Genomic DNA, 24399 nt, shown 5'->3' on the forward strand with positions numbered 1-24399 from the left:
CGCGCGCGCCCTCCCCGTCCGCCCAGCTCTCGACCGGCGGCTCTCCGCCCTCTCACGCCCGCTCAAGCGGGATGCGCCCTGCGCAGAACGGACTTAAGGGGAAGGGGAAAGCGCTCGAGAAGGACGAACGGGACGTCGTGCCCAGCACAGAGGGGATGCTGCACTCGGTCGGGAGTGCGGGGAGTACGGTGCGGCGACGGAGTGGGGGCGAGGAGGGCGCTCGAGATGCCGTCGAGGGGAGCAGCAGCAGTGAGGAGGACGGTGACGAGGAGAAAGAAGACAGCTCTGAGGCGGACGAGCCAGAAACAGAGGTCGAGGCGGAGGAGGGGGAGGAGCGGATACCGCTCGAGGGGCCCGTGGCGCCGCCTGATCCGCCTGACCGCCCTGATGACGATAAATATGATGGGCTAGGGGAGGGCGACTCGGCTAGCGAGGAGGTCGCCTCGGAGGACGCCGACGAGAGCGGGTCCGACGACGACGAGGACGACGAGCCGACGCTCAAGTATGCCAGGCTTAGCGGCGGAACGCAGGAGCTTTTCGCGAAGGACACTGCGAGTGCAGTAGCGGTCTGCAGCAAGTATATCGTGCGTCGTACCTGCTCTCGCAGGCTTCCGCGCTCCGCTTTACTGAATTTGTCCGTTCTGCAGATTCTCGGCACGCATAATGGCGCCATCTTTGTCCTCACACCCGAAGGTCAGTTCGTCAAGCGCTATCGACCGCACTCAGCCATGGTCAACGGACTCAGCGTCGACTCGACTTGCGAGTTCGTGGCGAGCGCCTCGATGGACGGTTCGTTCGCCTACCTCTCCGCCTTGTCGTCATGCACCGCTGACTATCCTACATTCAGGTCGAGTCGCAATCCAGTCGCTCACGACGCCCGAAGCGCACATCTTCGACATGCAGCGCCCGATGCGTTGCGTCGCCCTCGAACCGCTGTACGGCAAACGCAACACTCGTCAGTTCGTCTCTGGCGGTATGGCGGGCACGCTCGTGCTTTCAGAGAAGGGCTGGCTCGGACAGAAGGATGTCACGCTGTTCTCGGGCGAGGGGCCGATCTGGGCTGTCGAGTGGAGGGGAACGTTCATCGCCTGGGCAAGCGATGCTGTGCGTTTGCCCCTTGTGCACCCCAAGTCAGAATCTGACGCTCCCGAAACAGGGCGTTCGGATATACGACACTGCAACCGGTCAACGAATCACCTACATCAGCCGCTCGGAGGATAGTCCGCGCGCCGACCTGTTCAAGTGCAACCTGCACTGGCGCGACGACCGTACGCTGCTCATCGCATGGGCCGACGTCATCAAGGTCGCCGCCGTCAAGGACCGCGAGAGCAAGCGCGCCGTGCCCGGCTTGCCTAGCGCGACCGAGCTCTTCGTCGAGGTCGTCGCCATCTTCCAAGTCGACTGCATGATCTCGGGCATTGCGCCATACGGCACGAACGGCGACCTCCTCGTACTTGCCTATACGACCGAAGACGACTACGACGACGAAGCGACGGAGGATCGGAATCAGCAGCAGCGGAAGGCGGGCTCGCGACCTGAACTACGCATCATCTCGCGGGACGGCGAAGAGCTCTCGTCTGACGCCATCAGCTTGCGCAACTATGCGCGCTTCCAGTGCCGCGACTACAGCCTCGTGCCCGCCGCGGACGGCCACAGCTTCCTCGTCGTCTCGCCTGAAGACATCGTCGTCGCACGCACGCGCGACGAGGAGGACCACATCGTCTGGCTCATCGAGATGCAGCGCTTTGAAGAAGCACTGCACGCGCTCGAAAAGTCGGGGCTCGACACTGCCGGCGGGTTCGACGTGTCCGACGTGGGCAAACGCTACCTCGAGCACTTGGTCGACGATGGTGAGCCGAGCCTTCAGAGCTCTTCAGGAGCCAAACTCACGCCGATTCGCATTCCAGGTCAATACGAGAAGGCTGCTGCGACGTGCCCAAAGATCCTCGGCATCAACGCCAAGCTATGGGAGGACTGGGTCTTCCTCTTTGCGGACAAGGGGCAGCTGCAGGTACGTACGCTTGGAAAAGGCTTCAAATCTGTACTGACTCCGCCTTCCGAACAGACCATCATCCCTTTCGTCCCAACACACGACCCGCAATTGAGCCGCCTGGTCTATGAGATGATCCTGGCGCACTACCTCCGACACGATCACGACGCGAGTCGAGCCTTTCTCTCCGACAGCATACGAAACTGACGATATGTGATCACAGGCACTCCTTCGGACGATCAAGGCCTGGCCGCACGACATCTACGACGTCGGTGCGGTCATTCTCGCCATCAAGGGGCAACTCGAAAGGTCGTCCAAGTCGCGCACGCTGCTGCAGAGCATCGCCGAGCTGTATGTTACTCGGACCGCCATGCAGCATAACGACTCGCTGACCATCCATGCTCCAGCCACATCCTCGCGCGCCAGCCTGGCAAAGCCCTCCCCTACTTCCTCCAGCTGCAAGAACCCCATGTCTTTACCCTCATCCGCGACCACAACCTTTTTACCGACATTCAGGACCAAGCGCTCCAGCTCATCGAGTTCGACCAGCGAATGCGCAAGCAGAAGGAGGGGCACGAGGCCCTACACGCTGACTGTCAGCATGGCACCGCCATCGAGCTCCTGGTCGACCATACCCATTCCATTCCTGTGAGCACAGCCTACGAGTGCGGCTCTCACCTTCGTGATCTAACGCGAATTCGGCAGATACCCCGTGTCATCGCGCAACTGCAAGACCATCGCCGATACCTCTTCATGTACCTCGATGCCCTGTTCGACAAGGACCCGCAACTTGCCTTCGACTACTCGGATCTACAGGTCGACCTATATGCCGAGTACAATCAGGCAAAGCTCATGGATTTCCTCCGCGCGAGCAACTACTACAGCCTCGAGCGGGTTCGTCTCGGTTCTCTTCTCGTCGATCCGCATCGCTCTGACTGTCCCGTCGTTCTTACAGGCGTACAAGATCTGCGACGCGCGCGACCTTGTACCCGAGATGGTCTTCTTGCTGGGTCGCATGGGCGACAATAAGCGCGCGCTCAACCTCATCATCGAGCGGCTTGGCGACGTGCAGCGGGTGCGTTTGCACACGCAGTAGCTCAAGAGGTCCCTACTGACACTTTCCGTATGCAGGCCATCGAGTTCGCCAAGGAGCAGAATGATAACGACCTTTGGGAGGACCTGCTGCGGTACTCGGAGACCAAGCCGCGTACGTTTCGCTCTGTGCCGTCATCTACGCAGCAATCTGACTGCTCTCCGCCTTCAGGCTTCATTCGCGGCCTGCTCGAGAATGTCGGCGCCGAGATTGACCCGATCCGTCTCATCCGGCGCATCCAGAATGGTCTCGAAATCCCCGGACTCAAGCCTGCGCTCATCAAGATCTTGCAGGACTTCAATCTACAGGTGCGTCTGACCTTTGACCGTGTCGGATTGACCCGCCAGCCTGACCGACGCGCATTCGTCGCAGATCTCGCTCATGGAGGGGTGCAAGACGATCCTGTACAGTGACTGTCGCAGTCTCGCGCTGTCGCTGCACGGCAGTCAGACGAACGGCTTCTTGTGGAACGGTGCGTCGAGTCTCCTCATGTCATCGGCCGTGTCGCTGACTGTGCCGCCTAAAAGGTGAAACGAAGGACCTGAACACGGGCGAAGCTATCTTCCCGCACTTGAGCGGCGGTGCCGTCCCTCCCTCTCTGCCGTTCGGCGTGCGTCTCCCTGCTTGCTCAGCTAGAGCGCTCTTTTCTGACATTTTGTGCGTCCGCAGGTCCGCTTCCTCTCGGGCTCGACCTACTCCGGCCTGAGCGCCTTTCCCTCTCTCGCCTCGACCGCTTCCGACCCAACTCTCGCGGGCCTGTCGCCCCTCGCCCCGCTCACAAAGCGCGACCAGCTCGTCGCGGCTGCGCTCTTTGCCGCGACTCGCGCCGGTGCGGACGAGGACGAGGACGACGATGCCGCAGGAGGCTTTCTTGGCGAGGCGCGAAGGGAGATGGAGGCCAAGGTGCGGGCGGTGAAAGAGCTGAGAGGAATTCTGGCAGAGGAGAAGGAGAAGAACGGACGGCGACGCGCCGTGCGTGTCGATGTCGCCGCGTGATAATCGACCCCGTATCGAATGCGGGTAGACTTGCCCCGACTTAATGTTGCCGTGTGTTCAGCCCGTGTTGTGTAACACTGCGCAGAGCCTCTCACCCTTTGCTGGCCGCAAGTGAGAGGCACAGATGCACTTCCTTTTCACAAGTCGTTTACGAATCGCGACACCCTCGAATGCCCCTTACGGCTTCTTGAGCTCCGCCTCGACCTTCTTCGCCTCGGACTTGACGTCGGCAGCAGCCTTGTTGCCCTTGGCCTCGAGGTCCGCGCCCGCCTTCTTCGCCTCCGCCGACGCGTCACCGGCAACCTGAGTGCGCGCGGAAGCGGAAGTGCGAGGTCAGCGCTCTGCACTCTCGTCTCGCGGGGGGCAGGGAGAGAAGAGCGCACGTTCTTCGCAGCGTTCACGGCGGGTGCGACGGCCTCCTTGACGGACTGCGTCGCCGACTCGGTTGCCTCGATGCTGCACCGCCACAACGACGTCAGCGTTCTGCTCGTCGCCTCGCTCCTCATGCGAGCGAGGAAGCAGAGAGGATGGTGGCAGGACGCACCCCTTCTTGAGGACCTCGCCGGCCTTGTGGTTGAGGTCGAGCGACGGGCGGGTCGACGCAAACGTGCGGCGAGCCTGGAGGCGGGCCGTAGTGCGGATGGTGGGGAGCATCGACGAGTACATTGCTGGTGGATTCGTGCTAGAGCAAGGATGGGGAGAGAGAAAGCAAGAGAGAGCGCGAAGTCGCGAGCGTGACCTTCGCCCGCGTTGCGCCGGAGGTTGCGAGTGACGTTGTGTCGAGGGTCGGTCGCCCCGGCGCGAGTCGCGCTGGAATCTCGCACACCTTCCTGCCTCCTCTGAGTCCTACACAGCCCGCAGAAGCCAATCGACCACGCGCTTCGCTTGCGAACAGACGAGGAAGGCGACATTGGAAATGCGGAACGACTCGTGCACGTCACTGCGGCTCGTCCTACGAGGGCGAACACAAGGCGCGGGATACCCAGAGAGACGTAAGCACAACCGTGAAAGACGGAACGACGGAAGGGGCACGGCAGGGGAGGAGGGAACTGTGCTACATGCGGAGCAGACGAGACGACGGCGGGGGTATCGAGGGCTGCGGGGTTGCGAGGTAGAGTACCGGTATGCTGGAGACGAATTGCGGTGGGTAATGCGGCGATCATGCGGTTGGACCGGTCCAGACTGGCGCAGCAGGAATGCGCGGAGCCATGTCTGCGTCCATCGACCTGCGAGCGGGAAGGTCCAGTCAGCCTCTGACGCTGTGGAGACGAGGACGCGATTGTTAGGACACGCACATGGCACCTCCTCCGTCCATGTTCATGTCGCCATATGCATCGCTCTCGTCTTCATCGTCGTCACGGCCCCGCCGCCGCGCCCGCTGTCCCGCCTGCGCCCCCCGGTCTGCCGCGACCGCTTGCGAAGCGAGCACGATCGGGCGGTACGCCTGTGATGCATGACATGTCAGTTGGGAGGGAACGTAAGGCGGGCGAAGGTGAGCGCACCTCAAGCTGGTGTACAAACTCGGTTCGCGGCGCGACGCAGAACCGCCTCGCCTGGACGAACGCAAACGCGTCTTCGTGCGTCAGGCCCGTCTTGATCATGACGTACGCCGTGCTGCAGAGGACGAGGACCGTAAGTCTCGCTTAGTTTGGGTGGAGCAAGCGTCAAAGTAGGACGCACACGATCGCCGGCGAGCGGCTGATTCCGTCTCCACAGTGCACATACACGCGTCCGCCCGCCGACAACGCCGATTCGATGAATGCTTGTGCTCTAAAGAACACGAAAATTGTCAGATATGCGCAATACTCGGGCGACGAGGGGACGCACTGGGGGAAGATGCGGATGAGGTTCTGGTCGTCGGCGTCGCGGATGTCCTGGATCGAGTAGACGAAGTGTTCTGGGAACCTCGGTTTGAACAGGTGCCTGTGAGCGGGCCAGGCGGGTCAGCGTCGCGTTCAGCGACTCCGAGGAGAGGTCGAGGGAAGCGCACGACTCGCGAGGTTCTGCGATGCAGAGGATGTGGGTGATGCCGAGGCCCTGGAGCGTCTCGAGCTTCCAACTGGGCTGGAAAGGCCCGACGAAGAGCCCTGCATCGGTGAGGCAAAGGCTTCATCAGCTCGAGGCGAGACGCGTCGAGCACGAGGAGGGGAGCGGGCGACGGACCGGGGAGGATCTCCTGCGCTTCGCGGCGCATCTCGTAGCGCCAGTCGACCTTGTTCGGGACCGCATCCTCGAGCGCCTGCAGCTCTGCGCTAATGCCGTTGATGGTGCTCGCCATGCTTCGCGGGTGGGGGACGGTCGGAGCCGCAGAGAGGCGGACTGGAGGGCTCGACTGGCTCAGTCAAGAGCTATTTGTTAGGTCGGAGTAACACCTGCTCAGCTCTCGCCTGCGCGGGGCGAGCGGGATGGAGCGAAGCGACGAACCACAACCCGAAGACGCGGAAGTAATGTGCTCGACCCTTTCCTCTCCCTTACCCGTTCATTTCGAAAGCATGCACAGAGAGGATTTGTGCAGGCAGGACCCCGTACGGACCATAAAGTCGGCAAGGGAAGAGGAAGCCGGGGTCCTTTCGCCGATATGAAGCAGCGGATCCATCCTGCCAGTGCAAGGCGCAACCCGCACCTCCTGCAGATTGCGAAAGAACGAGTCGAGAACGAGGATACAACAATGCACTGCTGATGCCGCTCGGAACGTCGGCGCGTGGTCTACTGGCCCCCGGACCGTACAGGAGAGGCGACCTTCTAGACCTTGCTCGTTGCCGCAATAGCCCATCGACACCCACCTGCAATGACCGCGCTCAGCAGCGAGTATGCCGGCGCCTGCTGCGACTCGTTCGCAACGGCCGTGTCGAGGTGTTCGAGCTCGTCGTCGCGGAACTCGACCAGGATCTTCTCGAGGAGCGGGATAGCCGGGTGGTCGGGCATGTCCTTCTTCAGGAGCTCGAGTTGCCTGTGAGCGGAATTGACCGAAGAATGAGCGAGTCCGCCGCGAAATGTCGCGCTCGGCGACATGTCAAGGGAAACACACGGCTCACTCGTTGTAGTGCTCGCCGATGACCGTCTCGACCGCCTCGGTGCACGCCATCGCCGCTCGCTTGCCCATGAGCGCGGTACCTGCGCCCAGCCCAAACGCCATGGCTTTCCAGAGCGGGTAAAGCGCCGTCGGCCGCACCTCGTACTGCGTAATGAGCTTGTCGAACGCCGCAATGTGCTTCTTCTCGCCGTCCCACATCGCCTGTGCGCACCGACATCGTGCAACATCAGCTGCACTGCCCGATGCACCGCATAGGACGAGAGACGAGTGCGATCGCCTCGAGACGCACCTGCACAAGCTCGGCGACTCGCTTGTCGCGCCTGAGATTGCTCATGACGGCCTGCTGGCCGTAGTAGATGTAGTTGGCACCCAACTCGCCGGCCTGGTCGACGCGGATGATCTCGTCGATGATCTTGCGCTGCCGGGGCGTCAAGTCGGGCAGCTCGCTCACGGCGCGGACCTGCTCGGCTGTGAGCGGTGGGTCGTCCGCCTGCCGGGGCAGATAGGCGCTCGAGGCTAGCGTCGGGTCGCCGTACGGAACTTCGGTGTCGGCCGAGGTCGTCCTCGTCGGAGCGAACGACGGCGGTGCAGCGTGCGACGAATGCGCGCGGGACAGCGCGGGCCACGCCGAGCGAGCGACAAAGGTGCGTGGAGTGCGCGCGAGCATCTTCGACGGGCGTTCAGCGAAGAAGGGGACGTTGAGGCGGAAGCAAGAGGCGTTGCCGCGAAGGTCATGCAGATCGAGGTCATTTCAGGTCACTGTGGCGAAGATCTCTCCTGTGCAGACAGTCACTCGTAGGGGATGCAAGAGAAATACAGGTGCCGCGGAAAGCCAACAGTGGGAGCTAGCCCTACAACATCGCCTCATCACCGTCTCACAGCCTCTCCGCGCCTCTCTACCGTGATGACTCCTCTAGATTCGCTCGCGGACCCAGCCTTCGAGGCCACCAGCTGTGTGAAAAGATGTCAGTGATCCTGAACGATGAGAGCAGCAGAGAGAAGATTGACGCACCGAGCCACATCTCCTGGACACTGCCGCCAACCGCGCCGACCTTGTACTCCTTGACGACCTCGCCGCCCTGCTCCTTGCGCAGCGTGACTTTGCCGTCGACGCTGCCCACCTCGACCCAGTACGGCGTCTGCACGGTGAGGTTGCCGTCCTGGCCGCCCTGGTTGCGCTTGCCGTCCTTGCCAAAGTCGGTCGTCAGGTCCTCGATGAGCTCGGGGCACTCGACGCAAATGAGCGCATTGTTGATCGAGTTGCGCTTGAAAATGTCGCCGAACGAGCCGCACAGGACGAGCGGGACGCCAGAGCTCAGCAGCGCCGTCGCCGCCTGCTCGCGCGACGAGCCCGTGCCAAAGTTGTAGCCCGACGCGAGGAGCACGCCCGAGCCGTTGCGCTGCGCGCCGCCCGGGTTGTGCGACGCGGCGGGCGACTTGAGCGACTTCATGAGCGACGCAAACGCCGGGTCGTAGTTCTCCATGACGACGTCGGCCTGCTTCTCGATCGTAATGTCGTCCTGGTACGTGTACTTGCCCGGGTAGATGCCGTCCGTGTTGAGGTTGTCTTGCGGCGCGAAGAGCAGAGGACCAGAGAAGAGCGGGGGGAAGTTGGGCAGGAGCGGCTCGGCGACCGCAGCGGCGGAGGACGCCGAGGATGCGGCCGCAGAGTGCACCTCGATCGACAGCTCGGGCGCGTTGCCGGACGGGCTCGCGCCAGGGACCTCGGGACCGACGATCTTGCCGGCGAGAGCGGACGCAGCGACAACCTCCGGGCTCGCGAGGTAGGCGAGCGCGTTCGGGCTGCCCATGCGGCCCTTGTAGTTGCGGTTCGTCGCCGAGATGCCGACCTCGCCATCCTCGAGCAGGCCCGTCCCAAGACCGATGCAGGGTCCGCAGCCCGCCGGAAGCACCTTTGCGCCTGCCGAGACGAGCGCCGCCCAGTCGCCCGCTGCCTCGGCCTCCTTCTGCACGATGGACGATGCGGCGGCGATGTAGAACTCGACGCCCGGCGCGATCTTCTTGCCGCGGATCACGTCGGCCGCGGCCTTGATGTCGGACGCACGCGAGTTGGTGCACGAGACGAGGTAGGCCTTGTTGATCTTGATGTTCTGCTCGGCGAGCGTGGGAACCGGAGTCGCGACCTTGACCGAGTTGGGCCCGGCGACGGAAGGGGAGAGGGTGGTCAGGTCGAGCGTGAGCGTCTTGGCGTAGACGGCGCCCTCGTCGGCCTTGATCGGGTTGGCGAAGATGGACTCGATGCGCTGGGCGTTCAAGCGCGGGTGGTCGCTCGACGACGACGAGAGCGAGCCAGCCGACTTGCCACCGAGCTCGAAGCGACGGAGCTCGAGCTTCTTGAGCTGCGACTCGTACCACTTCTGCAGCACGTCGTCCGTCGGGAAGACGCCGACGAGCGCGCCCCATTCGGTCGTCATGTTGGCAATTGCGAGGCGCTCGTCGACACTGAGGTGAGGAATACCCGAGCCGTGGAACTCGATCGCGTGGTTCAGGACTTCATCCTTGTTGAAGCCGCCGCAGAGGGCGATGATGACGTCCTTGCCGGTTACGCCGGGAGGAAGCCTGCCCTCGAGGTTGACGCGAACAATGGGCGGAACCTGCCACCACGTTCGCTGCGTCGCCCAGAGGGCCGCTGCGTCCGTTCTGACGCAGGCAAGAAGGTCAGTTCCGCCGTCCCGCCTTGAAGAGCGTCCTGTTCGAGTACTCACCGGACGATAGCTGTGCCCAAGCAGCCAACACCGCCGTACATGTTGGAGTGACTGTCGCTGGCCACCGTCATGACGCCCGGGAACGCGTAGCCCTCTTCAATCATGACCTGGTGGCCGATACCGCGGCCGGCCGGGTAGAAGTCGACGTCGTGGTCGCCGGCGAACGCCTCAATCTTGGCGTACTTGGCGAGGTTCGCCGGCGAGCGGTTCTGCACGTCGTGGTCGAGCGTGAAGACGGTCTGTCGCGGGTTCGAGATCTTGGTCGCGCCAATCGACTTGAACCTGCGGCACTTCCCGCGGTCAGCGAAACGCTCTCACGTCTGCGAGGCTTGGAACGAACTTGTTGATGACCGGGCCGGTGTTGTCCTGCGCGCAAGCGAGATCAGCTTCATCCTGTCACGGAGGCGAGAGCGCAGCAGAGCGCACATGGGTCATGACGTGCTGCGGCCGGATCATGACATAGTCTCCTGCGCGCACGACCTTGCCCTCGGGGAGCCCGACGGCATGGCGCTGGACAATCTGCTCGACGACTCCCTGCGGAATCTTGGCATGGGTCGCGAGGAAGCGGCGAGACGCGAGCGCCGGGCGGGCGGCGGCGGCCGAGCGAGCTCGCAGGGCGAACATGGCGCGTGCGTGCGAACGGCGGGAAAGCGGAGGTCGGCGGGAGGGAGACGCGGACGAGTTGACTCCGGGGAGGGGCGGATGAGCGAGGAGAGGAAGCGCTCGTGCGGGACCACGGGAAGCGCGAGCAGGCTCAGTGCACAGCACAGCAACCTTAAATGCAGCTGCTCGGCGTGTACGGGCTGAGTGAAACCGAGAACGAACATTCCGCTCCCGACCGCGGTCCGTCGCCTCCTCACTTCCGACCGCTCGCAACTGCTTCTCAGAGTGCAGCAGTCCGGCGCGGAAAGGGCTCCTGCTGTCTGGATCGAAGCGTGGCTGCACCGCGGCCCAGCGGCTTGCGTCACCGCGCTTTCGACGCACCAATCTCGTCGCTCCTGATCTCGCTCCATGGGCACAATGCGCACCTTGACGCAATCCACGCAGACTCCGTGCGAGAAGTGAATCAACGTAGGCGGATATGCGGCCTCTGCATTCACGCGCGTCCGCGTGTCGAGATGCGCACGACCCTCTTCCGCGACTCGATCGGGGGCAACAGCTCCGGAAGTCCTGCCGCTTGGCTCGTGCTGCCCGTGCTTGTACTCGTTCTGCTCGCTCGCTGTGTACACCTGCTCCACCCAGTCAGCAGGCTTCGACCGCGATGGCGGGCCTGCGACTCCTCGTTTCGCTCCTTTCGCTCCTCGTCGCCGCTTGTTTCGTCTCCGCCCTCGGGCATTTGCAAGAGCCTGCACGCCACGCCTCGCACCATCGCCGCCTGCAGAGAGCACTCCGCGATCACTTGACCACTCCGACTCACGCCCCGACCACGAGCACTTCTCTCCACCGCCGCGCCTCGTTCCCTTGCTCGCAAACCTCCGACTGCCGCACCGGCGCTTTCGCGGTGCCCGAGCATGGCTATGCCGGCTGTAACCGCAATCGTGGCGTTTGCGTCTGGGGTACGTCGTCGCCTTGCGATTGCGCGATGGGCATCTGGAGGAACTCGCTGAATTTCGCCTTTCTCCCAGCCTGCAGCGACGGCTTCATCTCGCAGAATGACGAGTGTGTTCGTGCAACGACGACGACCACTACGACTACTCGGGCCACGACGACCACGACGACGGCTCGAGCGACGACGACCACCGCCGCCGCGAGCTTCAAGTGCGCAACGTCGAGCGACTGCCGTATCGGCGCTTTCGCCATTCCTGCCAACGGCTATGCGGGATGCAATCGCAATCAGGGCATTTGTGTCTGGGGTGCGTGTGGGTACGACCCTCTTAGACTCTCGCTGACCGGGCGGTCCGGGCCACAGCATGCAACGCCGGCTTCGTGCAGGCAGGTTCGACCTGCACCCGAGCGGCCGCGGCTACGACGACTCGCCCCGCCTCAACGTGCGCACCCTCGTACACCGCTGGCGACACGACTATCAGTGGAACCGGCACGCTTCCGAAGCCTACTTCGTTCGTGAAGCGCCCGAAAGACAGTCAGCTGCTCACGCTCGATGACAAGCCGTACCGGATCGTCGGACCGAGTGCGTCTTGTGTGGGCCAGTCTTTTGCGTGCAGGACTAACCGAACGATTCCTCTTATTCAAACAGACATCTATTGGCTGTGCCAGGTAGCTTTGATTGCTCTTTCGCGGTCTCCCTCGCGCGACCTTCACCGTGCCGACTTTCCTCGTTGTCCATTCGCAGGACGAAAACCTCGGGCCCGTTGGCAGTCCGCCCAGCAAAGGTCGCATCCGCGAAGCTCTCGCCATCGCCGTCGCCATGGGCGCCAACACGGTTCGAGTGCACACGTGCGGTATTTCGGTTGGTCCGGCTAACGAATGGAATCTCAATCCGGAACCAGGCGTCTTCCGCGAATCTGCTGTGCGCTGCGCCGTCCGCTCGACTCGACGACGGCTGATCCTCCAGTTGCTCTAAACGACGGCTGACCCTCCTCGTTCTTTGTTTGCAGTGGGACATCCGCGACTATGTCATCTATGCTGCGCGCGAATATGGGCTGCGCCTCATTTTCCCGCTGACGGACAATTGTACGGGTTGATCTCAATCCGTCTCGACCCGTCTCATGATTCATCTTGCATTCACAGGGAACTACTACCACGGCGGCAAATGCAACTTCGTCGACTTCGCAGGCTTGTCGCGCGACCGCAACTGTGCCAAGTTCTACGAGTCGAAGGTGCCGATCCGCTACTTCACCGTGCGTTGAGGCAGACCGGGAGTCCAGCTCGAGCTTCACCTCGTTGCTGACGCGCAACGTCTGGCAGGAGTACATCTCGCGCATCATCCAGCGTCGCAATCCTTACACCGGCCTCACATACGGAAACGACCCGACCATCCTCGCTTGGGAGACGGGCAACGAACTCGGCGGTGCGCAGCCCTGAGACATATTGCACCCGTAGACTCATGCGCTGACACCGAGCGCGCAGGTTACATCAACGCGGAGATGTGGCCGCCAGCATCCTGGACCAACGCAATCATCGATACCATCCGGAAGTACGATTCGCAGCACCTCATCATTGACGGGAGTGGCGGTTTCTGGAACTGTGCGTCTGCATTTGCTGTGACATTCCACCGCCTGATTTAAAAAATCCCGCCGCTCTCACAGATTCGACCAAGGCGACCGCACCCGGCTTGACGGTACCACGAGTCGACCTCATGAGCGATCACGGCGTACGTATCTGCTGTCCACGGCTCCACCAGACCCGTGCCCCTGACCTCTTGGGACAATATAGTACCCTCGCAATCTCGGCATCCTCAAAGAAGAACTCAAGCTCGCATAGCAGGCGAAGAAGGGTTTCTTCATCGGTTCGTTCGCTTTGGCACTTTGCCGCAGCCGCTTGCTCACGTGGTCGTTTCCATAGGCGAGTACGACTGGACGCCGACGGGCAGCTCGGTTTCGCTCGAGGACTATCTGGCGGTAATCGAGGGCAGCGGCGCCTACCTTGGCGAGTGCGTCTACCCTGCTTCGGGCCGGAGTTCTCAGGCGGCGCTCATGTGCTGGCCGTGCAGCATGATTTGGAGCGTGTTCGGCCACGACGACGAATGCTGCGCGTTTGTGAAGCACCAGGACGGGTATTCGTGCGCTTGACGCCCTTCACCTTTGCTTGCACGCGACATCGGGCTGAGGTTGCCGCTGCCGCAGGCTTTACTACCCAAATGGTGGCACCGCCGGCGAGAACGCCAATGCCCTTCGTGTCGCGCAACACTGGTACCGCGTCCAAGGTCGCCCCGTTCCGCGCGCTCTCCCGGCCGTCGCATGTCCGCAGTCTGCGTTCTAGGCGATGCTCCCTTGTCGCTAGGTTGTACCGTCTTTTCCCTGTACACTCTCACATGGCTAGACCAGTATTGCAAACGACTGCACACGTCAATGGAAGTCTGGACGAGCGCGCCGCCATTTGCACGTGATTTGCTTCTATGACCCCCTCAATCGCGATGAATCGCAGCCAACAAGTTCGTCCGCATGCATGCTTAGCAGCAGAAAGGAGTATCTGGAGTGCTTCCGCGCGGAAGCTGCGGGACCCGCCCCTCCTCAGACTTGCCCGTCTCGACACATCTCCGGGTCGCTGCCTCCGAGACTTTCTCGGCGACGGCCTCCGGGCGGGTTGAGAGGCATTCTGGCGTCCTCCGTGCAACGCTGCTCGGCAACCGCGCCGCGGTCGGCTCCTCGCTCTTCCTGATCTGCTGTCTCGCATCTCTGCTCCGCTTTATCAGGCTGGGGCGCTGGCATGCGGGAGAAGCGGGCGCCCGACCGGCCCCTACGCTGGGTCTTTCGCGGCCTGTTTGGGCTCGTGTTCGTCTACGCCTTCAACCTGTGGTGGACCCCACCGCTCGGCTGGGACGTCTGGCGGGCGAGCAACGTGCCGGGCGACACGATCGAGATACTGGGTATCGGGCGACACAGCGCGACCGTCATCTTCATCCAGTACGTCGTGCAGCTGCCATCAGGGTCCCGCGAGGAGGAGGTCGGAGGGGGCTTGCTCGCTCGCGGAATGGAGTGCTCAAGCTGACGACCCACTCACAAATGTTCCCAGCGGTCTTGCGGGGAACGCTGCTCAAGTGTACGTCTGCTGAAGCGCCGGAGCTGGCCATCAGGATGCGGGAAGTCGAGATGCTGACCCCCACTTCGGATCGCTCCCAGCGTTCCTGTCGTCGCACGTCTGCGGCAGCGGCTGTGGCAGGTCTCGTTTCTCCTACCATCAGCGTAAGCCTTCTTCAAGGCGATGCAGCCGAGATTAACGCGCTAAGCCTGCGCTCTTCCGCTCAGGACGTTTCTCCCTCTCACGGCCAAGGGCGCCGTGGACACACTCGCTTGGTCCGTACTATACCATCGCTGGGATACATGGCATGCGGATCCACGGCTTACCCCTGAAGGGCGATTTGGACGATGCAGGTTCGATATCGACAACGTGCAGCTGACGCCAGACGACCCGCTGCCTGAGCTGGAAGACGAGGAGGGGATGGAGAAGGTGATCACGCGCATACATGGACTCATTGACGGGGAGATGGCAAAGGGGATCGAGCAGGAACGGATCGTGCTGGTTGGATTCTCCCAAGGTGCGACCCGGTTCCCTGTCCTACGCATTCTTCACCGAAGTTGACCCTTGTGACGCGTGTATGTAGGCTGCGCGTCTGCTCTACTGTCGGCAATATCGTCCGAAGCGAAGATTGCTGGCGTGGCGTGCATGTCGGGCTGGCTACCCCTGTCCTACAAGATCAAAAAAGTCGGGACGCACGTGCGGCATCCGGTGCGTCCTCGCATCTGGAGGAGCAGCTCGCCGGGATGCTACGGTTGACTGACAACGAATGGCGCAGCTGCAAACCGACCACGCGCATCACATGCCGGTCTTCTGGGGTCACGGAGAACTCGACGACGTCGTCCAGTGCGTTCTTTCCTTTCTCCTTTAGTCTCATTCTTGGCTCATCGGTTTTTCGCAGCCTCCGATGGGCGGAAGAGAGCATAGCGCACCTCGCGGATCTCGGTTTCGAAAACATCGACTACAACATCTATCCATGTGTGTCCAGTCGCGCAGATGCTTGAGTCGCTAGAGCTGACCTGAGGCTTGCCGCACAGACCTTAAGCACGATATGGGCAAGGAGGAGAAGCAGGGTGCGTCCTCTGTCACTCCAGCCACCTAGCGGAGTGTAGATTAACTCTCTTCTTCGCAGATCTCGAGGACTGGCTTGCCAAACTGCTTCCTCCGACGTGACGTGAACCCTAATCCACTGCTTGTGTCCGCCCATCGCATCTTCTGTTGTTGCAATATCAGCAATTCTCGCCCAGCGCCGCCCAATGGAGAGCCGGGCTCGCCTCTAGACGCTACGAGCGTTCGTGTCTCTTGTCAGAGGAGGCGAGAACCGGTTTGATCGTGATGATGCGATAGCGTTACATGGGTCTAGACTGAGTAACACACCAATCCGACAAGTCGTTGCCCGCAACAAACTCGCTCCGCAATACGAAAAAACATGGGCACAGCATAGCGGATTCCCATTCAGGCGCCTACCACACGCGGTGGTTTGGTCGCAGAACCTTGTCAAGGGCATTTAGTGACTCCTCCGCCATGAGCGAGTGCACATAGGTTGTGGGGTGGTACTGTTCAATGAGAGCAGGTCAGCACCCACGTGCAGTACTGCAGAAAGGCAGACGAGTACACACGTCATCGAACCAGATGTATTCGCGCCAGTGCTCGCGGCAGTCGTGCGCGATGCATCCCGTCTTGAGGTACTCCCGCTTGAAGCCGTACTTTTCAGGCGTGCCCATCAAGCGGTTGAAGAGGCTGTAGAAGTCGGCGATCGCGACCTTGGTCTCCTTCTTTGCCCACGCCATATACTGCTTCCGCAGCTCGGTCGAGAAGAAGTACATGAGCGGCGCTGCTTCGGGAAGGGCGTTCTGCGAGCGAGGTGGGGGTAAGCGGCTGATGCATCGGAGCATGAGAAATGCACGGACGGCGTATGGGTAGTTCTCGCCGATGGGAGGAAGCGTCGGGATGATAATGTACTGGCCGCCTGCAGAAGGTTGATTGGTCAGTGACGGAGCAAAGCACTCAGCGAAAGAGACGCACCAATCTTGTGCAGCTGCGCGACTGCTGTCTTCAGGTCCTCGACAACCTCGTCGGGCGTTCCTCCTTCGTCGAGCGCAAAGTACGCGTCGTTGGCGCCCGCGTACAAGATGAAGAGCGTGTCGCTCTCGTCCGTCTTGCCCTCGCTATACTTCTTGATCTGCTCGAAGATGCAGTCGACGGGCATCATGCCGTGCTCGCCACTGCGACTCGACACGCGGTACGAAATACTGGCTCCACCAGTGGCTGCGAGGAGAAACGCGTGAGTTTCGCTGCCTCGTAATGGAAGAGCTAGAAAACGCACCGTAGCTGATGAGGGGTACTCGCAGCGTCTGTGCGACGTACTCGGAGAAGACGGGACCGTTGGTGAAGCGATGGCCGACGTACTGCGAGGAAAGCGGCCTGTCAGCGCGCTGGACACGAGCCATTCGGGCAAGGAAGAAACGCACGGCATCCGCCTTCGGCCAGGTCTTGTTGGTGAAGAGCCATGCGCCATTTCTGCGAGTGGTCAGGACGTGAGCGCGCTGGCGCTGGGCGCGGAACGAAGGTTTGAAGCGCACCCTGCGTCACTCAACGAGTCTCCGAACGAGACAACGCGCTTAAAGCGTGACCGCCGTGCCGTGAGCCAGACGTCGCGTTGTTTGTTGTACGCCGTCTGGATCTTGTCGCGGTGCATGTGCCCGCCCGTGCCGAGGAGAATGAAGAGGAAGACGGCGACGCCGAACACGAAGGGCCGCGAGAGGACCATGGCGCCACAAAGACCGACTGGCTGGGCGTGCAAGGGGTATAGCAAGCGAGTGCAGCACGCAGGCGGTTTCGACCAGCGACGACAAGCAGGGGACGGGAGCGGGAGGGGGAGAGAGCAGAAGAGGCGGAAGCGTGAGCAGTGTCCGAGCCCCGCCCAGTGTGGGCTGCAGCCTGAGACCTGTCGAGCCTGGCCAGGCGGTGGCGGTCCTTTGCAGCCTGAGACCCGGCTCTGGAAGCGACGAACGGCAACGCTGTGCGCCGCCTCGCCCGCCTCCCGCGCGCGCCCCTGCCTCTTTCGGACAACTTGCGCACCTTCATTCTCGCTCGCCCCGCCTCTGCCCATGCTCTGGCTTCGGACACGGCTGCCCTCTGTCTCGAAGCTCCGGCTTGCCCCCGCTCGACGCGCCTTCCGGCTGCCGACGTCGTGCTCCTCTTGCTGGGCCTCCTGCTTCTGCTTGCTCATCGCGCCTGCCTAGCCGCCGCTGCTGCTGCCATGTCGCCGCTATCTCTGCTGCACAGGGTCTTCTTTGAGCTGTACCCAAATCTCGGGACCTCGGTGCGTCGGCCGCACAAGCCCCACATCCTCTTCACCTTCGAGCTCACCCCGCCGCCTCATACAGGTCATCTATGGCTCCCTGAACGCAATCGCAGACATCGCTGCACAGCTGCTCTTTGTGCGCCCATTTACTGAGCCGGCAAGAATCACGCTGACGTCCGTTGGAGCAGACGAGTGACAGCCCGTACGACTCGGCGCGGACGTTTCGCTTCTTCGTCTTTGGCATGGGCATCGCACCGTTAGCCGTCATGTGGAACAGTCCGTGATGCATCACTCACAAGGTCGCTCACTGCTGACGCGCGCCCGTTACCCAGCCTACCTCGAGCGCGCCTACCCGCTGCGCGTATCGGCCGAGCAGCCGCTCATGACGCAGACTGTCCCGCTCGAAGGCGTCACGATTGACGCCATGCACGGCACGCCGAAGGTCCACCGCCGCACAAGCTCGCTGGTGCTGCACGCGCCGCCGCTCAACCCGGCCTCGGAGCCGGATCCTGCGCTTGAGCCGATGCTGGGCGGCGAGGCTACGCCTGCGCCGACGTCGGTGCCGCCAGTGAACAAGCTGGTCTTACTGCGCCGGATTGCCGCCGACCAGATCTTCATGTGGGTATTTTGCCCGCCTCTCCGTCCGGGCAGCAGACTCACAGTCCGCCAACGCAGGGCACCGATCTCGTTCATCGTCTTCCTTGTCTGCATGGGCATGATGGAGTTTCTCACGCCCAGCGAAATCTTCATCAAAGTCGAAAACAGTCTATGGCCCATTCTCATCGCCAATTGGAAGGTGCGGCGATGTTCCTCTCCCTCTCTTTTCGCTACTAACAGACGGACGAGTCGCAGATCTGGCCCTTTGTGCAGATCGTCATGTTCCTTTACATCCCGCTCAAGTACCGCGTCCCGCTCTCGGGCGTGGTCAACCTGATGTGGACCATCTTCCTTTCGCTGGAGACGGCGTTCCGGGCACAGGCGTAGACATTGTATGATCTGCAACAAAACCGTGGTACCTTTATTTCTGTGTGAACAGGGGCAATGCTAGTGCTCTTCCACAGTCATGGCTGGCGAAGCGGCAACGAGAGGCCAAGGATCGTGGGTTACAAAGAGTGTAGGGGCTGTGGGAGCTTGTAGGCGTGTGGTCTGGGTGTGTGTAAGCAAGAAAATCCAAACATCCGGCGAGTAGGGCTACAGATTGCGACAGCGCGCGGAACAAGGGGGAGGAGCTGCAAGACGCGATGATCCGGAGGTCGACGACGGGGTCATCGACGAGGCTACAGCCGTAGCTCGACGCTCGAGGCGGAGCTGAATGCTCAAAGGGTGATGCGGCCCTGCGCAGTCTTCTGACGCAGGCTGGCGCGCACTGGACGAGAGCAAGGCAGGTCAGCAGGTCGAGCTTGTGGCGCGATTGTGGGTCGGGCAACTCACGCCAGGACGGCTCAAGGAGGGTAGCGGCCGTCGCAAATGGCGGAGGACCCGTGCGAGCAGTGGCAGGCGCCTGCGCCGCGGGGAGGGAAGGAGCGGCAAGGGTTTGGGGCGCCGAGACGGAGTGCAGGACCGTCGCGCGGCGAACGGCGGCGGTACCGAAGCGGCTCTTGACGATGCGCGGGAGCGACTGGCCAGCCAGGACCGCCTTGGACGCCATTGAAAGGAGCGTGGGATGGGTGAAGACCCGGAGAGCGATACAGGAGAAGCGAGGAGCAGGAGAGCAGGGCAGCAGGGAGGGGTTGGGGCAGCGGCGCGCCGAGCGAGTATCAGAAACGACTGGCCAGCAAGCGGGAGGCCCTGGCCCGCGGGCCGGCCCCTGAGGCGAGGCGGGACGGGCGAGGATGAAGAGCATTTGGCGCACCTTCCGCAGCCGGCCATCTCGACCACGACCTGCCCCGTCGGGCTCGGGCGCTGCCAGCCGCGATCGAAGGTCTCGCCTCGGACGCTTTGGCTTTCGGAACACAAATCAGTGCATGCACGCTACCTGCATCGCCTCGCCCCGCCGCTGCAGCCGCTGCACCAACCCGTCACCAGCTACCACTTGCTCCTGCTCCTGCTCAAGCTGCTCTTGCGCACCGCTGAGCCTGCTTTGCACCATGCCGAAAGCTCAGCAGTCTCCCCTGCGCTGGGTCCTGTACGGCTTTGCTGCGCTCTGCACCCTCTATGCCTACGTTCTGTGGACGACTCCGCCGCTCGGATGGGAGGTCAACAATCAAGCCGTGCAGGCGGGTACCGATTTGACGGTGCTGGGCATCGGACGGCACAGCGCATCCGTCATCTTCATGCAGTGCGTCGCGCTCGTCAGACTGCGAGGCAGAATGCGCAATGATGGAGCTGACCTTGCCCTTGCCCTTCTAGCGGTCTGGGAGGGACGGCACAGCTTGGGTAAGTTCCGTCTTGACCTACGGGTCGCGCACACACCGTGGAGCTGACAAACTTGGAGACAGGCTTGAGATGGTCGAGCGGTTGCGACAGGAGCTGTGGCAGGTCTCGTTCGTGCTGCCGAGCGCGTGCGTCTTCTTCCGCATATCCTGTCACTCCAGTCGGGTACTTCATGATCAGGAGCTGAAGCCATGAGCCACAGGCCGGATGTGCCCGTGACCGCAAATGACGGCAACCTGATGCGAGCGTGGTGAGCGGCTTTCGTCAGTGTCTGCCGCCTAGGAGGCATTGCTCATGTCTTTTTTCTCGAACAGGTTCGATATCGATGAGCTCACTGAGCTGGGGCCCGACACGCCCATGCCGACGCGAGAAGACGAGACGGGCATGATGAAGAGCGTAGCGCGGATACACGCGCTCGTCCAGGCAGAGATTGACAAAGGCATCGAGCCCGACCGCATCGTCGTAGCCGGCTTCTCTCAGGGTGCGTCGCCTGACACGGCGTTCTGTTTGGCTCGAAAGGCTAATGTGCTTCACTCGCAGGCTGCGTCATGTCCCTCCTCACTGGCCTTACGACCAAGCACCACCTCGGCGGTATCATGTGCTTGTCTGGATGGCTGCCGATGGCATACAAACTCGACAAGTCGGGCGGCAAATGGAGGCATCCGGTACGCCCGCTTCGTCTGTTCTCTCGAGGACAAGCAGTACTCATATCTTGCACCCGCAGTGGCAAACTGCGCATGCGCACGAGGCGCCCGTCTTCTACGGTCATGGAGAAGCCGACAACGTCGTTCCGTGCGTCCATCTCGTAATTCCGAGTTATGTCCGACCACGAATTGACCCGACCCGTCTCTTCGCGTCACAGCGTGACCTGGGGCGAGGAGAGCATCGGACTACTGCACAAGATCGGTTTCAAGGACATCGAGCACCACACGTACCCGGCATTGGAGCACTACATGGTGAAGGACGAGGAGAAGGGTGCGTGTGTTTCCTCGGCCTTTCGCATCCATCACGAGCACTGACGATTCCTTCCGTGCTGCAGATATCGCGAGGTGGCTGCGCAAGATCTTGCCGCCAACGTAGACGCTCGTATGCATGTATCATCCTTTTCACGACACACATTTCGTCGTTTTCCCTCTGCCTTTGCGGCTGCTGGACCTCCCGCCCCCCTTGAACCGCTCGTTCACATGCCCTAACCCGGCCATGCTCGCGCCCAGGAGCTACTGATCATGCAAAGCGGTTCAAGCTACACCGTCGACGACCCCTAAGCTGGCTCATCCGCGATCCATCCAAGCCGCTTCTCCGCCCGATCCGCCCCTCATCGCATACGACGCGCGCCTGCACTGTTCGTTGACCTCCGCGACCGCCGCCATCGTCCTCGCGAGCCTCCACACGGGGTGGTGCCGCTGCTCGAGGAACGCGCATTCGCCCGCATCGACGGCGCGCCCGCACAGGTACTCGAGCGCGAGGCGGGTGCGCTGGTCGCCGAACGCGCGCTGCACCGCCGGCGGAGCATTCGACGAATCGATAGAGGCGAGCGTGGGCAGTCGAGCGCGCGAGGGCTTGAACGACGTGGAGAGGAGGGAGACGTACATGCCCGAGGCGGGGTGGAAGAAGGCGCTTGGCGGACGATAAGAAGGCGACGAGGAGAGCTCCTCGATTTTCTTGTGGATGAGCGAGGCGTCGTAAAGGCTGTCGGTATCGTAAGGTCAACACAAAGCTGAAGGGGAGCCGTCCCGAGAGACACTAACGTACGGATCCAAGCGCCCTCCCTCCTCTTGTCCACCGCTCTTCCACATCGCCTCGATGAAGCGCTGCGCATCCTCCTTCGACAGCCTCGCCTCGTGGGACTCGCCCTCGTCCGGCCCAGGACCCGCTCTTCTCGCCAACGCCTCTTCCTCGCGTTGCTGCATTTGCCGTGCCTCCTCCATGTCCTTCTCCCTGGCCGAAGCCTGCGCGACGGCCTTGGCGCGACTCGCGCCGAGCGTCGGCATGGGCGATGCGACGCTCGCGTTCGCCCGCGGACCACTTGAGAAGGTCAACCCGACGCGGGCACCCGAGCTGCCGGGACGAGCGCGGACGGGCGCTGGTGCAGCCGACAGGGTGGGAGCGGCGCGAATCGGCTGGCGCGGAGGATGCGAAGAAGGTCTCGGGGCGGGAAGAGCGTGCGAGGACTGGCGAGGGCGGAAGACAAGGGACGAGGATGGCGGAGCAGCGTGAGTGGCCGGCGGCGGCCGAGACGAAGGCTCGCTCTGAGCTGTTGGGGCAGGAGGGGGCTCGTCATGAATCGGCGGGAGTCGTACGCCCGGGAGGTGGAGCGTAGGAAATGTCGAAGGAGGTTGCCCTCCCAGGCTGAGCAGCGCGGCGAGCGCGTCGTGCTCCCTCTGCGACCCAGCGGCAGCTCCGCTCGAAGAGCCACGAAGAGCATCGAAGAAGAGGTACGACGCGCTGCTGTAGGTGTGGGCAGGAGCGCTGGAGTGGATGTCATCGAGGGGGTACGGCTCGCCGTGCTGACGGAAGGACGCGAACAACGGCTTCGGATCTCCAGGCGAGTTCGACGTGTCAGGCGTCTGGCGATCGAAGACTTCGGTGGACGAAGCGGACGACATGAGGGTGCTGTCGAAGGCGCGAATTGCGTCGGCCGGCGGGCCAACTGGACCGCGACGCAGGCCGGAAATGTCGACGACCAGCAGCGGGCGCGAGGTCGAAGCGGTCGAAGCATAAGGCGACTTTCCGACGTCGTCATTCTCCAGGATGTTATCGTCGCCAGTCGTCGCCTGCGAAGCAAGGCCGATGCGCGAGTCGAGGTCGTCGGGCTCTGCGACGGGCCGCGTCGCTCCGCGACTGCTGCGAGCAAGGCCAGGCAGCCACTCGGCGCGCGGACTTGCCGTTGCGCCCTGCGCGCCGCGTCCGCGAGCGTTCGCACGATTGCGACCGCGGCCACGACTGCTGGGCTCGCCGGCAGAGGCATGCCTGCCTAAGCCGTGCTCGTCCTCGGCGACCTCGAGCCCCGCAGGACCGAGGGGGAGCGCTCGATGCTCCACCTCGGCTCTGGCACGGCAAGCGCCGGACTCGACTTCCGCCTTGCCCTCGTCGTCTTGCGCCGCCGCCTGCTGCTGCTCCACCTCCCGCGGGTCGACCAAGCCCTCGCACCATCCCCACGCCTGGAGCGCCCCGAACCCTCCCATCTTCCGCACCCTCCCCAGATCTCCCGGCTCCTCCGCCTCGCCCGCTCCGACCCTCTCACGCCACCCCTCGACGCGCCAACTCTCCCACGCCTCATCGCCCTCATGCACCCTGCTCGCGCGCGGCCTCAGCCGCGGCAATTTCTGCTCGGGACAGAGGCGCGAGCGCGGAGTCGGCGCGAGGAGCGGGATCACGAAACCCGAGCGGGTCTGGATCGTGTTTGGCGGCGGCAACGATGACGGCGCGGGCTCGACGCCCGCAGGAAGCAAGGTCGGCGGGCGGGTGAGGACGGGAGAGATCGAGGCGAAGCGGCCGGAAGAGTCGCGTGTGGGCAGCAGCAGGCCGTTTGCAGGACCGGCCGACGTAGCGTCTACCGCTGAGCCGCGACGCGCGCGCTTGCGCGGCGGCGGGCCGGTGCCATCTTCGGCGTAATCTGAGTCGGAGATGGTCTCGTGCGCCGTCCAGCCCTGCTCGTGTGGGCCGACAGCGTGCGGTGTCGAAGCGGTTACGACGAAAGAGGACGAAGCGGACGACGGGTCTTGCTGTTCGACCGAGATGCGGAAGCTGCGAGGTAGCAAGGAGGTCAGTCCAGCGCCAGTACCTACCTAGCCTTCCAACCGCAATCAAGCGGCGAAGAAGGCAAGACGGAGCGGCGCGAAACTAACGGGCACAGTTCGTCCTGGCTCTTCCTCCGCTCGCGCGCCCTCCTGCGCCCCGGCTTGCGCGTCCCGAGCTTGCACTTGACGCTGAGCGCCGTCCTCGCGTGCGCGCCGCGCTTGCGCACCTCGACGAGCTCGAGGGAGCGGTCGACCGAGTGGACGTAGGCGGTAAAGGCGGCGAGCGAGGGGAAGACGGCGCCGACGAGTGGGTAGGCGGGCGCTGCGGGCTGCTCCTGCGCTTCCTCCTGGTCGGCCATGTAGGACGCTGCGGTGGTTGCAGGCGAAGCTCGAGGAGGCGTCGATCCCTGAGCAAAGTGGCAAGTCAGGAGAGGGCGACGCACGCGAGCGCGACGTGCAGCTCGGCCGAGCAGGCGCACGATGCACGAGCAGCTGAATCGCTAGC

At 62.8% G+C, this 24399-nt stretch overlaps 12 protein-coding genes across 12 annotated transcripts; 5 read left to right on the plus strand and 7 right to left on the minus strand.

The window, feature by feature from the left end:
• Nucleotides 1–71: 71 nt before the first annotated feature.
• VPS41 (Vps41p) lies at nt 72–4079 on the plus strand (the record flags this gene model as incomplete). Its single annotated transcript, XM_076651070.1, has 15 exons — nt 72–584; nt 648–789; nt 848–1104; nt 1157–1850; nt 1908–2011; nt 2066–2158; nt 2214–2341; nt 2398–2638; nt 2696–2884; nt 2946–3065; nt 3122–3197; nt 3255–3391; nt 3456–3555; nt 3611–3693; nt 3753–4079. 15 exons carry the CDS (start codon nt 72–74, stop codon nt 4077–4079), a joined length of 3204 nt encoding a protein of 1067 aa, XP_076503354.1.
• Nucleotides 4080–4256: 177 nt separating this feature from the next.
• JCM10292_005857 (uncharacterized protein) lies at nt 4257–4745 on the minus strand (the record flags this gene model as incomplete). Its single annotated transcript, XM_076651071.1, has 3 exons — nt 4257–4382; nt 4463–4535; nt 4624–4745. The coding sequence occupies 3 exons, from the start codon at nt 4743–4745 to the stop codon at nt 4257–4259; spliced, it is 321 nt and encodes a 106-aa protein (XP_076503355.1).
• A 493-nt stretch (nt 4746–5238) lies between these two features.
• Nucleotides 5239–6357, minus strand: JCM10292_005858 (uncharacterized protein; the record flags this gene model as incomplete). The annotated part of the gene is made up of 7 exons (XM_076651072.1): nt 5239–5305; nt 5375–5523; nt 5582–5693; nt 5760–5849; nt 5907–6002; nt 6070–6166; nt 6243–6357. The coding sequence occupies 7 exons, from the start codon at nt 6355–6357 to the stop codon at nt 5239–5241; spliced, it is 726 nt and encodes a 241-aa protein (XP_076503356.1).
• A 464-nt stretch (nt 6358–6821) lies between these two features.
• Nucleotides 6822–7780, minus strand: CAT5 (putative monooxygenase CAT5; the record flags this gene model as incomplete). Its single annotated transcript, XM_076651073.1, has 3 exons — nt 6822–7029; nt 7115–7314; nt 7403–7780. The coding sequence occupies 3 exons, from the start codon at nt 7778–7780 to the stop codon at nt 6822–6824; spliced, it is 786 nt and encodes a 261-aa protein (XP_076503357.1).
• A 246-nt stretch (nt 7781–8026) lies between these two features.
• Nucleotides 8027–10463, minus strand: LYS4 (homoaconitate hydratase LYS4; the record flags this gene model as incomplete). The annotated part of the gene is made up of 5 exons (XM_076651074.1): nt 8027–8064; nt 8126–9774; nt 9840–10121; nt 10180–10205; nt 10266–10463. 5 exons carry the CDS (start codon nt 10461–10463, stop codon nt 8027–8029), a joined length of 2193 nt encoding a protein of 730 aa, XP_076503358.1.
• Nucleotides 10464–11421: 958 nt separating this feature from the next.
• Nucleotides 11422–13718, plus strand: JCM10292_005861 (uncharacterized protein; the record flags this gene model as incomplete). Its single annotated transcript, XM_076651075.1, has 13 exons — nt 11422–11692; nt 11749–11967; nt 12034–12053; nt 12130–12306; nt 12395–12470; nt 12528–12637; nt 12705–12807; nt 12867–12983; nt 13046–13110; nt 13224–13245; nt 13302–13389; nt 13450–13518; nt 13583–13718. The coding sequence occupies 13 exons, from the start codon at nt 11422–11424 to the stop codon at nt 13716–13718; spliced, it is 1473 nt and encodes a 490-aa protein (XP_076503359.1).
• A 447-nt stretch (nt 13719–14165) lies between these two features.
• Nucleotides 14166–15647, plus strand: JCM10292_005862 (uncharacterized protein; the record flags this gene model as incomplete). Its single annotated transcript, XM_076651076.1, has 10 exons — nt 14166–14362; nt 14472–14498; nt 14579–14641; nt 14705–14752; nt 14831–14994; nt 15061–15185; nt 15253–15320; nt 15376–15452; nt 15512–15547; nt 15607–15647. 10 exons carry the CDS (start codon nt 14166–14168, stop codon nt 15645–15647), a joined length of 846 nt encoding a protein of 281 aa, XP_076503360.1.
• Nucleotides 15648–15937: 290 nt separating this feature from the next.
• Nucleotides 15938–17244, minus strand: JCM10292_005863 (uncharacterized protein; the record flags this gene model as incomplete). Its single annotated transcript, XM_076651077.1, has 7 exons — nt 15938–16030; nt 16094–16327; nt 16385–16443; nt 16500–16742; nt 16801–16882; nt 16946–16994; nt 17057–17244. 7 exons carry the CDS (start codon nt 17242–17244, stop codon nt 15938–15940), a joined length of 948 nt encoding a protein of 315 aa, XP_076503361.1.
• Nucleotides 17245–17736: 492 nt separating this feature from the next.
• Nucleotides 17737–18765, plus strand: JCM10292_005864 (Mpv17/PMP22 family protein; the record flags this gene model as incomplete). Its single annotated transcript, XM_076651078.1, has 6 exons — nt 17737–17799; nt 17864–17917; nt 17970–18057; nt 18114–18399; nt 18457–18577; nt 18634–18765. The coding sequence occupies 6 exons, from the start codon at nt 17737–17739 to the stop codon at nt 18763–18765; spliced, it is 744 nt and encodes a 247-aa protein (XP_076503362.1).
• Nucleotides 18766–19097: 332 nt separating this feature from the next.
• On the minus strand, nt 19098–19429 carry JCM10292_005865 (uncharacterized protein; the record flags this gene model as incomplete). The annotated part of the gene is made up of 2 exons (XM_076651079.1): nt 19098–19147; nt 19213–19429. 2 exons carry the CDS (start codon nt 19427–19429, stop codon nt 19098–19100), a joined length of 267 nt encoding a protein of 88 aa, XP_076503363.1.
• Nucleotides 19430–19868: 439 nt separating this feature from the next.
• Nucleotides 19869–21234, plus strand: JCM10292_005866 (uncharacterized protein; the record flags this gene model as incomplete). Its single annotated transcript, XM_076651080.1, has 9 exons — nt 19869–20059; nt 20131–20157; nt 20220–20282; nt 20357–20404; nt 20469–20635; nt 20695–20819; nt 20879–20946; nt 21017–21129; nt 21194–21234. 9 exons carry the CDS (start codon nt 19869–19871, stop codon nt 21232–21234), a joined length of 843 nt encoding a protein of 280 aa, XP_076503364.1.
• Nucleotides 21235–21425: 191 nt separating this feature from the next.
• Nucleotides 21426–24253, minus strand: JCM10292_005867 (uncharacterized protein; the record flags this gene model as incomplete). Its single annotated transcript, XM_076651081.1, has 3 exons — nt 21426–21843; nt 21907–23901; nt 24003–24253. The coding sequence occupies 3 exons, from the start codon at nt 24251–24253 to the stop codon at nt 21426–21428; spliced, it is 2664 nt and encodes an 887-aa protein (XP_076503365.1).
• Between the last annotated feature and the right edge of the window lie 146 nt (nt 24254–24399).

Source organism: Rhodotorula paludigena (genome assembly GCF_050403205.1).
Source record: "Rhodotorula paludigena JCM10292 DNA, Rt_paludigena_JCM10292v1_ctg45, whole genome shotgun sequence".
In the NCBI taxonomy this organism is placed as follows: domain Eukaryota; kingdom Fungi; phylum Basidiomycota; class Microbotryomycetes; order Sporidiobolales; family Sporidiobolaceae; genus Rhodotorula; species Rhodotorula paludigena.